Below are 11,734 nucleotides of genomic sequence, written 5' to 3'. Positions count from 1 at the left end.
TTTTCTCCTCCACTTCGCGGCTTCTTCATGCTTTTTCTTCTCACCATTTCTGGCCAAAACTACAAACAAGACTTCGCAGGTAGGTTCGGAATTTAATTCCATTTTCTCCCCCTTTTTTTTTTCCTCTCCCCTTCTTTTTTCTCACACCACTTCACGTTCTAGCGGGCTTATTTAATTTCGATAGTATTGTATTTTTTTAAGCGTGTTGGCTTCTTTCTGGTTTGTTTATACTTGGGGCGAAAAACCTCTTTCTTTCCTTTTTTTTTTTTTTTTTTTTTTTTTTTTTTTTTTTGAACCGAAACCTGAAGTCACTTCGGTACCGCTCCGGGAAGGGGCGAGCAGTTTCGGGGCGCTCGGGGCTGTGCCACCACCACCCCTGCTCCCCTTACCTGTCAGCCAGGTACGGGAGGTACCTTTTACAACGCAGCAGCAAAAAGTTTTAGTGCTAGGAAGGGACTTCGTCCTCCTGCAAAAAAAAAAAAAAAAAAAACAAACCAAGAAAAAACCCAAGCAAAAAAAGCAATCCACCATCCCCCCCCCCCCACCTCCTGCTCATTTTATTTCAGGTTTCACATCTTAGCTCGGAAAGTTTGCAGGTACCTGTTAATGCTTTGCACACCCTGAGCCTGCAGAGCCAGCCCGGCCGGGCACCGCTGGAGCCCCAGCCCCGGGTAGGGCTCCCCGGCGAAGGATGTGTTTCCCCAAACAGAAAGTTTGTTGTTTTGTCTGCTTAGTTAGTTTCATTTCTTTATTTTATTTTGTGAAGCTGGGTGAAGTAACACCTTAGCTTCTGGGATCCTAAAGCAAGAAGTGAAAGTACTGACTGGAACTTAAAAGTCGTTTACCAAAAAGCAAAAAAAAAAAAAAAAAAAAAAAAAGATATGTATTTTAAAAAGCTAGCCGGTCCTCTGGGAAGAAAAGTGTTCTCGACATCTGCAGGTTTAAAATTATTGACAACTTTTTGCGGGAGGCTGAAGAGCAGGGAAGGCAGTGAAACGCATTTAAAACAATTCACCATTGGTCGTTTTGCATTAAAACGCCAATTGCCGAGGCAGGCGGAGGGTCCGGGCTTGCCTCGGTTCCTATCCTCCCCTCTCCGCTACATCTCCTGGTAGCTCTGCCGCGGTGATGCCACCATTGCCCACTCCAGGATCGGGAATAACTGGCAAATACTAAAGTTTCTAGCACATTTCTCAGCCTCTTCCTTCCTCAGTCACATACATCCACATCCACAGAGCCACCAATTCACTCTGTCCAGGCGGAATCCCAAGCAGGAGAGTGTGAGTAAACACGCTGACCCCGCACACACTCTCTCAATATTCCCATCCTCTTACCTGCTCGGAGATTTATTTATTTTTTTCTTTTTTTTTTAGCCAAGCAGGTTTTATAACCGCAAATGTCTGAGAAGAGAGTTCAGGCAGAATAAAAAGACCTAGCAGCAACACACTTCACTGCTCAGTCCTGATGTGAGGCTCCAGCAAAGTAAAAAGACACAAGGGGGGGACGGGAGGGGAGAAAAAAAGGAAAAAAAAAAAAGCCCACTTTGCTTAAAAAAAAAAAAATTAAAATTGTTGAGGCAGGTAACAATTTTTTAGGTTTTGTGTAAAACTCCCAGTGCAGGAGAAGACAATAGATACGAAGGCGAGGGGGGATCCTGCTCAGGAGAGCAAGGGTTAATTGCCCTTGTTTTACAGTTTGCATCTGTTACATCTTTTATAGCCCCCTGTTTAAACTAATCCTCAAGTCAAAGCATCTTTAAAGCTACAGCATCTTCTTCGAGATGGACTGAGTTTCAGGAGCGTTCTTGCAGCAAACCAAATGCTCCTGCCCTCTCCCTTTGACAGATAGAGCCTCCTGCACAGCCCGAGCACACAGGCACACACAGTAGGTCCAAAAGTTTACAAGTTAAAAAAAAAAAACAAAACCAACAACAACAACAAAAAAAACCCCAAAAAACCAAAAAACAAACCAAAACCCAACTGAAAGCTTGAAAACTCTGACAGCGGTAGTTTTGATTTCTGTTTCTTTTCTGGGAAGAAAAAAAAAAAAAGACACTCTGAAGCTTTGTTTTAACTAAGGGGCAGGGGAAACCCTGAATATTGTCAAACTGACTAAAAAGGTGACAGAGGTTTATAATTACACTCCTCGTTGTTAGGGGGAGGGGGAGGTCTCCGTGCTGTGCTTTACCCCAAAAGGACAGGGGAGAGCCATGTTTCCCTCTCCTCTTATCACTTTGCTGGAGTGCACTTTGGGGGCAAAAAAAAAGCAGCAAAGGCAGGAGAAGAAGGAGAGAAGGCTAGCGTTTCATGTGAAAAGAAGTTCTGATGTCAAATTAAAGTACTTTTAGGAGGAAATGGTCCGCCTAGCATTGAGTCAAACAGCCTACTGTAAAAGCTGTGCATTCCCTCATACGGTCATGAGTTATGACTCATTTGAGATGTAATTCTTGTCTCTCTCTGATCTGCTGTGCTGGTGCAATACACACACACACACGCACACACACACACACACAGGGGGAGAGAGCGACACACGCGCGCACACACACACACGCTCACGCAGACACACACACACGCACACACACAGAGAGAGAGAGAGAGAGAGAGGGAGAGGGAGACCAAAAATAAATAAATAAAGAAAGAAAGAAAGAAGAAATCTGCCCGGCTGGGGAGAGAGGGGGGAGCCCGCTCCGTCTGCGTCCCACCTCCCCCGGCACGGCAAACCTCGCCGTGTGCGTGGATGGGTTCTTTTTCGGGTGCAAATTCGGGTCCCCGTTGGCGCCCTGCATTTAAATGGGATATACCAATGCCCACATTGTTGCTGTGTTTGGTTGTTACATAGAGTCTGCGTGCTGCTGAATCAGGGAGTCGAGTCCATGCGAACTGCCATCTGATCCACTCTTATCAATGAAGCAGCAGATCATGGCGGATGGCCCCAGGTGTAAGAGGCGAAAACAAGCCAACCCCCGGAGGAAAAACGGTAAGCGGCCCCCCCAAGCAAACTTTTCCGGCCGGCTCCGCCGCGGCGAGGGGGGGGAAGCCGGCCGCAGGACGGGGAAGGCGGAGGGGAGGAGGAGGAGGAGGAGGAGGGGGGGGGGGGAAGACGACGACGGGGGACGGACGGACGGACGGACGGACGGGGACGGCGCCCGCCCGGGCGGCAGCGGCGGCGGTAGCGGCGCCCGCCCGGGGCTCTCGCCGCCTTTCGCCTGCTCCTGCGCGGCGGCGGGGCCGTCCCGCGGGGGCTGCGCGGCTGCGGGGCGCCGGCGGGCGACGGAGTGTTGAGGGGGGGGGGTATGTGTGGGGGGGGTTGTGAAAGAGGGGGGTGTGTTGGGGGGGGGGGGTAGCAGCGCGCCGCCGCCGCGCCCCAAAGTTTGTTGCGCGGGCGCGGAGCGGGCGGGCCGCTGCCCCGCGGCGGCGGAGGGCGGCCGGAGCGGCGGGGCGGTGGCGGCCCGGTTCAGCCCGCCGCTTCCCGGGTCGCTTGGGCGCTGTCAGGGTCGGGGAGCCGGAGAAGCGCGGAGCTGGGCGGTGGGAGGCGCGGAGCGGCGCGGAGCGGGGCTGGGCGGCGGGAGGGCAGCCGGCCCCGCTGCCGTCCCTGGGAAAAAACGCGGCAGCGTGAGAACCCCGAGGCAGGCTGGCACCGAGTTAGCGACTCTCTCTCTCTCTCTCTTTTTTTTTTTTTTATTGTTAGGGACTCGAAAATGAAACTTCCTCCTCCCTGATAATTAATAATACTAATGAGTTTGGTGCCCGGTTGTCCATAGTTGCCCTCTCCCCCGGTCTCCGCCGGCCGCGGAGGGCCGGGGCTCAGCGGGACGCGGTGTTCTGGGCTGATTTCACATTTGGCAGCTTTCACTGGTGTGGGTCTCTCTTTCTCCGTCTCTCCCCCGTCCCTCCCTTAGTTTCTTCCTTTCTCCTCCGGCTGATAGCCTCTCCCCCACCGCCAGCCTCCCCCTCCCCACCGCGCAGCCCCTCGCATGGCCATCCCGGCCCCACTTTCAACAACTTTCCTCTCGAGGAGCCGGAGGAAGGAAGATATTTGTGTGAACCTGAACCCGGGCGCTTATAGCTCAGCTACTTCATTTAAGTGGAGAGGTGGAGGTGGCGGGGGGGGGGTGTGAGGGGGGGGGGGGAGGACAACAACAACAACAACAAAAAACACAAAGACAAGAGAATGTTGATTAGAAACAAATGATCCTGGCCCCCCTCCCCTTCCCTCTCTCTAGGTTGTGAGTGTGTGTGTGTGTGTGCGTGTGTGTGTGTGTGTGTGTCTTTTTCTTGTTGTGGTGGAGGCGTCGAGCCATATGGGGGAGTGATAGAGGAATTTTAGTCAGAAACTGTTCGTTATGTTACACTGGCTTTTCCCTTTGTGTTGTCTTTGATCTATTTGCTTGGCTTAGTATTACAAAAAAAAAAAAAAAAAACCCCAACCAACCCAACTAAAATAATATATTCCGAGCAGCTTCCCAAGGATCCGTTCCTTGTTATCTTTTTTTAAAGTCTCTCCCCCTCCACCACCACCCTTTACTCTTGTGTCTGTCATTATTTAAGGTGGTCCTCACAGAGGAGACCTCCCCTTCCCCTCATCTCTGGGTAATTTAGTAGACATTAAAATTACACGTAATGTTTCCCTCTCCTCTCTTGTGTTTCCTCTGTTCTTTTTATTAAATGTTGGTTATTGATTTTCTAAAATCAATGTCTGTTGTGGGGCTTTTTTCCCCTTACAAGTATCTAAAGCACGTTGCTGATCAACTGGATAACAAAAGCTTTGTGTCAAGTAGCCTTTTTTCTTATGTTAAACAGTCATTTTTGAGAGAAAAAGAGAATGAGATTTAAAGCAACGCATCCAGAAGTGCTCTTTTGCAGTAAAGAATATTCTGAGTGTTTGAGGGGGTTTTATTCTTCTTCTTCAGCCTCCTTGCTTTTTCATACAAGATTATTAGTTTAGCGTGTTAAACCCATCACATGCTCTGTGATGAGGGATGCGACTACGTGTTTAGTATTTTCTCAACACGATTTGAGTCGCAAACACCCCCCCCCGCCCCAAAATAAAATAAAAAGCTGGCTGCCTCTGTTTGCCCAGGACACCGGGACCGCAGCCTGTACGCCCTGTTATTGCAGCCAGGTCTTTGGGAACACGTATGGAGCGGGGTGGCACAGATTCTTGTTGCTCCCATGCAAAAGTGTGTTTTCACGGAACTGCACTAACTTGGGAAGCCACCACACTTGGGAGTCGAAAGTTTAATTGCGATTTTTAAGGTAACCACTCAAAGATCCTGCAAACTTCATTTCAAGTGTGCGCGCTGGTTACGCGAAGGTCTAACTTCTCCCTTCAGTGTCTTGCTCTGGCCAAAACAGAGGGGGGGAAATAATTCTCCACTTTCTGTCTGTCCACTCTTTTCTCTTTGTGCTCCGTAATTTGTTTCTTTCATTCATTTCTGAGTGAGAAATGTCCTGGTTCTGAGAAGCAGGTAGACGAGCGAGGGTGGGTTTGGTTAGGTTGGGGTTTTTTTTTTTTTTCTCATTTTCTCTTTCTCGACAAGCACGTATCCAATGCCTTTCCCACTGGGAATTGCCCAGGATTTATCTGAACTGAGTGGATTTTTCTTCTTTCCTGGATTCGTGGAAAAGATGTCACTTCTGAGCTTGTGTCTTTGCTGATAACACCAGAAACGGTGATGCTTATCGAAATCAGACAGAAATTCCTTAGAAACGCAGCAGAACCAAAATAAAATTAAAAAGCCACCAAAAAAAATAAAAAAAAAGGTGGTCATCAAGGAAGCTAGGGCAGTGTGAGTGCAATCACACACAAATTACAGACGGGGACAAAACAGAATAATCCAACTAATGCCTCAGTGGGCTCCACGCCTGTGTGCGTGTCTCTGCGTGTGTGCGAGGATGGGCAAGGCTCGGGATTAGATACCGGGGCTGGATAAAATTACGGCGGAGCTAAACAGGGTAGAAAGGAAGAAAGCTCGGGATTTTCCAAGATAACGGGGTTGATCAGAGCTGCTGGAGTGAAGGAGAGGTGTGCGGGGGGCGGAGGGGGGGGGGGATGTGCTGAGAGAGGCGATATGGAAAGCAATGAAGGGTGAGCCCCCCGGGAGGGGGTGGGGGGGGGCAGGACGGAGGATGGGAAGGAGAGGACCCCGAAAGCGGGGCGGGGGGAGCGGGAGGTGAGCGGAGCGGCAGCCCAGGAATGCGGCGGAGCTCCGGGAAGTTCAGTCAGATGATTCCCAGCGCCTGACTCACTTCGCGGCACTTTCACTCGGGAGAGAAGTCGCGGCTGAGGAGGAGGAGGAGGAGGAAGAGGAGGAGGAGGAGGAGGAGGAGGGGGAGAGGGCAGCGAGCCCCCTTTCCGCACGGGCGCCCCGCGGAGGCGGGGGCTGCGCTGGCGGCCGCAGCGCCGGTGCGGTGGGGCGCGGAGCGGTGCGGTGCGGCGCGGAGCGGGGACCCGGGCAGGCAGTGCCGTCCGGCCGGCCGAGTGCCCTGCCCTGCCATGCCCCAGCAGATGAGCTGCCTCTCTCCTTGTTGTTGTGGTTTGGCGCTTGTTGGGTGGTTGGTTTTGGGTTTGGTTTTTTTTTTTCCCCCTTCTTTTCCTCTCCCCCCCTCAAAAATAAAAAATAAAATTAAAATCCCCAGGAAGGAGGGGAAGGGGGGAGGGAGGAAAGTTGGATCTAATTTACCCCAAAGTTTCAGTAAACAGCTCTCTTTGATTCCTTTGCCATCTCGCTTCCAGTTGTAAAGAAAAGGGAGAAAGTTCAATGCTTTCAGGGCGTCTGATCCGAGGGAGAGCACAGACCAAACAAGCAGACACGATTATACTTGCTCAGAGCCTTTCCCAAAAAGATACCCACCCACCCACCCTCCTTTCGGGGATGCTGGGGAAGGGGGAAAAACCTCCTTCACTTCCCACTTGAAAAAGAGAGGGGGGGGGGGGGGGGGAAGGGAAAAAAAAAAAAAAAAAAGGAAAGCCTGCCTGCTGCCTTTAGTGAGTGGGAAGTGAGGCTTGTCTTCCCTGCCTGGAGAAGTTTGGAGGTAGCTAGACTGAGGCTCGGGTGTGAGGAGGAAAGCTGCTTTTTGTGAAATTCAGGTGGCACAAGGCAGAGCGGGCATCTGGGAGCGCTCCTTTTCCCGGGGACCTCTGCAGGGGTGGGAATCCGTTGCGAGGAGATTACTTTACTTCGAGAGTTGGTTACTGGGTAGGGAGACAAATGTACTACCTCCAGAAAAGCACCTGGAGATAGGTATTAAAAATTAATGCACTAAATGCGAGTGACCAGGGCGTAATGATTATCTAGCTACATTTTCTCGGTGCAGATTCATGTCCAGACTGAGCTGTGACATGGAGCAGAGGAGGTTGTTTTCTGTGTCAAGACTGATCTATTTATTTTATTCTGAGTTTCGAGAAACCCAGCGAATTTGGAGATTAGTGCCTGATTTACTGTTTGCCATTTGTGACCATTCGGTACTTACTGGCTTTTGCTTATTGCACATGCTTCGCAAGGAAACTTTTGGGCGATTTTCTAATTGCTGTAAGAAAATACATTTGATGCCTGGAAAAGCCATATTTGAAAAGGAAAAAAAAAAAGGAGGAAACCATTACAAGTTAATTATCGATAATTATACATAGCCAACTGCCCAAGGTAGGGAAAATACATGGAAGACTGAGATGCAAGCTCTCAGGACAGGCTGGTAATATTCCCCAAGAAAAATGTGCGTCTCCCTTTAGAGTGGAAAGAAGGGTGTTGATTCTTTTACAGCAGCCCCACATTCATTCCAAGAAATAGGAAATTCTTCGCCTCACAACAGTTTTTGGCATCTGCATTATCCCAGTGCTTTTAAGGTGCATTTTCTCCTCTGTGAAAGGGAACTCTTTGTCCTTTTTTTCTCCAAGACCATGGCTTCCCAAGGTAGGCACTATTTTGTGCCTGTCACACAGAAAGGGAGTGCAGGTTTGCAGTGCTCACAGACAATTGATTGTCTGCCCTAATGTGTTTCATTTACATGTTTATAACGTCAATAGTGCTGGGGTGTCCACTGTACCATTCATTCCAGCATTCCCACAAGGGTGCAATTGTCTGAATGGCCAAGTCAGACACCTTTTTGATTGCTCTTTAGTTGTCTTTTTAGAGTATAGAGAAAAAGGAGAGAAATCTGTGATGCAGAAACACTAGTTGAAAATATTTCAGAATTAAACGTCACCATTAAAGCAGATGTGAGCATTAGACAAACAATATATTTTAACTAAGGTTCTGAAGGTGGAAACAAATTCAGAATAGTGGGGACGGTTGCTGCACACGACATCTAGTCCTGTCCCATAATTTTTTTAGGCTTTTTTTTAATGATTTGTCGTTTTCATTTTCATTTCAGCCCCTGTAAATGCAGCCACCTCCTAACTCTTTGTATGCTTAACTGTAATTTGCGATTTTTTCCCTATATATTTACATATCTCTGTTTATGCCAACAGCTTCAGCTAACCACTTGGAAAGTCTATTGAGAGAATATCTAGGCTGTGAGAAGTATGAACTTAAAAAAAAAATAAAAAGTGAGATCCAAATATTTCTTCATCAAGCATTTTTAATGAAAAAACCGACAATGCCTAGACTTTTTCTTGAAGCAGTTTAACTTAAATAGCTATGTACCAACTTCTTACGCCTGCGGTTACCGTCCTCTTGTGCTGTGAGCTTTCAGCAAAGTGTTTCTAGGAGTTTCCAAGTCAATAAAAGATTACTTTTTAAGGTGTGCTGTGCTGTTTTGATATGCCACACTGTCCTTTATCATTGAAGTTGCTTCTGAGGGAGGCAAGAAACGCTTGCTCGTGTTTTGTATCAGAATAAATAAGCCACGCAGCTTACTGAAACTGAGATATAGAGATACATGTATACATGCGTATACACCTATGCGTGCGTATATCGTATATACATAGATATGGTACGTATAGGTATGCCTAGAAATAACGGTTCACATTTCAGACTAGATCATTTCCCCCTAAAAATGATGCTGATCCCAACAGCTACAATTAATACAAGTTGACCTGTTCCGTCCGTGATCCATAAGGGAAAAGAACACTAAGTCCTGCAGCTTCTGCTCGGGAGGTAAAGCGAGGGAAAACTTTTTTTTTTTTCCCCCTCCTCTCTATAGAATTTTTGTTGTAATTTTAAAAAAATGCCTGTTTGTGGAGAGATTTTTTTTTTCTTCCCCCCCCCCCCTTTTTTTTTTTTTTTTTTTTTTTTTTTGTGCCTAACAGGGAAGACACAGTAGATGCACCGTTAGCTGAACCCCTGACACGGCGGTCTTTTGAATGCCTTAGGTATGATTTCACTTTCGCTCACATCAATGCTGACCTGAATGCCTTTCATATCTGATCCGCTGTGTCTCTCCCAGTAAACATCCCCTGAGGGGAGAACAAAGAAAGGAGCTCTTCTTCTTCTTAATCACAATTCAGCCCATTCACCGCCGGCAGGCTACATTTGCATTCTGCAACAGAAAGCCAAGATGAAAAGAAAAAAAAAAGAGAGTGAGAAGAAGGGGGGAAAAAGCAGAAGGGTGGAGGCTGAGTAAAATAACTTAGGTGTTTGTAGCTGTTTGTTGGGCTTCCCCTAGTTACAAGCCTTATATAGATCCTGCTCTACCCAGCCTTGGCTCTTCTGACAGGCAGATAGTGTTACAAGATGGCATGCCTGTACTATTCATGGCCACTCGCTCTAACACTTGAGGTAGAAAGTGTCAGAGAGGGATCAAATTCTACTCTGAGAAGTCTGTTATAGTTAGGGTCAGGTGTGTGTACTCTCAGCTCTTGACTGCTGCCTATTATTTTGTTTTAATTACTATTATTGTTTACTCACCATGACCTTGGGGAGCGGGGGTGGCTGGGGGTGAGGCAGGCTTGGCCACCACCGGCGAGCAGATTAGCGGTGAAAAATCGCCCTTTCCCCCATTTAAATATATTTTTTATATATTTTTTTGTTTTTAATTTTTGTTTGTTGGTTGGTTGGTTGGGGTTTTTATTTCCCCCCCCCCCGCCCCAAGGGTCGGGCTGGGTGGTTTGGCGCCTGGCAGGGACAGGGAGCGGTGGCGATGCTGCGGGCTGGGGGCCGCTCGGCCGCGGCGGTGGCGGGGGTGTCCCCGGGCTGGCGACCGGCCCGGCCCTGCCCCGACCCAACGGGGAAAAGCAGCAACTCAGCAAATCCTCAGCGGCCCCAGAAAATGCGCACGGAGCAGCAGCAGGAGGAGGAGGAGGAGGAGGAGGAGGAGGAGGGAGGAGGAGGAGGAGGAAGGCGAGATTTGTGGAAGTTTCTGTAGCTGGGCTCCCTCGTGGGGTTTCGTAGTCACGTTCATGCACATTTTCCGGCTGTCCCCCCCCCCCCCCCTTCGGTCCCAACCCCCCCCCCCCCCCCCCGATTTGCCTGTTTGTTTGTTCTTCAGAAGCTTTTCTGTGCTTTTAATCAGACAGTTTTAAAAAAAATGGAGAGGTCTTTGGTCGTAGCCACTTTTTTCTCACCAAGAGAAGGTTTATTTATAACTGGATCCTGCTTACTGAGAAGTATTTAAGCCCTTTCAGGCAGAGCTGTCAAAATTTCCTGTGTTGTTTGCCTCTATTTGCAACATGTAAAAAGTAATATGCAGTTGCTGGTGTTGGAATAACCGGGGTAGTGCAGAAATCTCAAGTGACAAGTTTTCAACTACACTATCTCCTGCCGACCAAACTGTCACTTTTTTTTTTAATTTTTTTTTTTTTTTTTTTTTTTAGAAACCACTTTTAAGATCCTAACAGGTTTTTTTTTCCCCCCATCAGCAAATAGATTAAACGTGCTAAAGCAACTTCGAGAGGGAAGAACAGTTTGAACAATGAGGAGCGGGAGGGATGTCTTATTTTCCTGTAGCTGCTATGGCAGATTTCACTCATAAGGAGCACACTAACCGAGATGTTACCAGTTGAACAGAAGCATGTGACACAGATTCCTGATTTTTTTCCCAGAAGATTTACAGAATTTACAAAAAGAGATTATCTCTACACCTTCCACCCTCCTAACCACCCCCATGACCCAAGCAAGGGAGGATTTAGGCAGATTTACTTCAGTAAACACCTTTGGACACTTGGGGAAAAGTAGGAGTCTGTTTGCAAAAGCAGGCTTTTGTTAAGTGAGGTGCTGGATAATGCTTTACCAAGCAGCTGTGATATTAACCTACCCAGTAATGCTGGAAAGAACCTTAACTCCTTGTGTGCTCCGGGGCCCTGCCCGGCGGAGGCCGTGCTGGCCCTGCAGGTACCGGGCCTTGGGGGGGGGGGGGAGTTGGGGGGGGTTTGGGGGGGGAGACGCAGGCGAGGAGGTGGCACTGCTGAAGCCACAGCAGCCGCTCAGCCTGACACATCTTTTCCTTGGTGGCAGTTGAATCTTTCGGGGTCAATCCGTCAGATACAGGGCTGGGAAGAGCTATGAGGCATCGCCAGGAAAGCCTACTCCATCAGTTAGGGGTTATCTACATGTCCGTGCGTACACACACATACACGCTCTATACCTACCCCCCCATGTATATAACGTACCCCAAAACCTCTCTAGGAAAGCTCGCAAGCATTGCTAAGAGAGGAAGGTCAATTTAGGATTCGCACTCCAGCAGCAAAATAGCGGAGAAGTTACGCCGGCAAACCTGTACGAGTGGCTTCCCGTTAACTCTGGGCTCCCGGGGTTGGAAGGAAAGCCATCAGCTTTCTGGGGGCTTCGCATTCCCAAAAG

General features: G+C 48.6%; 1 protein-coding gene across 3 annotated transcripts in view; it reads left to right on the top strand.

The window, feature by feature from the left end:
* The first annotated feature begins 11 nt into the window (after nucleotides 1–11).
* Nucleotides 12–11,734, top strand: part of ZEB2 (zinc finger E-box binding homeobox 2) — a 115,887-nt gene continuing 104,164 nt past the window's right edge. For 2 of the 3 annotated variants that reach the window (XM_050900311.1, XM_050900309.1), the window contains exons 1-2: nucleotides 12–79; nucleotides 2,839–2,976. In XM_050900311.1, coding sequence (XP_050756268.1) covers nucleotides 2,904–2,976 — 73 coding nt within the window. In that variant the 5' untranslated portion in view covers nucleotides 12–79; nucleotides 2,839–2,903. Of the gene's footprint in view, nucleotides 80–2,512; nucleotides 2,729–2,838; nucleotides 2,977–11,734 lie in introns of those variants that run through there. The other variant, XM_050900310.1, reaches the window with a different exon arrangement.

This window comes from Gymnogyps californianus, chromosome 7 (genome assembly GCF_018139145.2).
Source record: "Gymnogyps californianus isolate 813 chromosome 7, ASM1813914v2, whole genome shotgun sequence".
In the NCBI taxonomy this organism is placed as follows: domain Eukaryota; kingdom Metazoa; phylum Chordata; class Aves; order Accipitriformes; family Cathartidae; genus Gymnogyps; species Gymnogyps californianus.
This window is presented reverse-complemented; position numbering and strand designations above follow the sequence as displayed.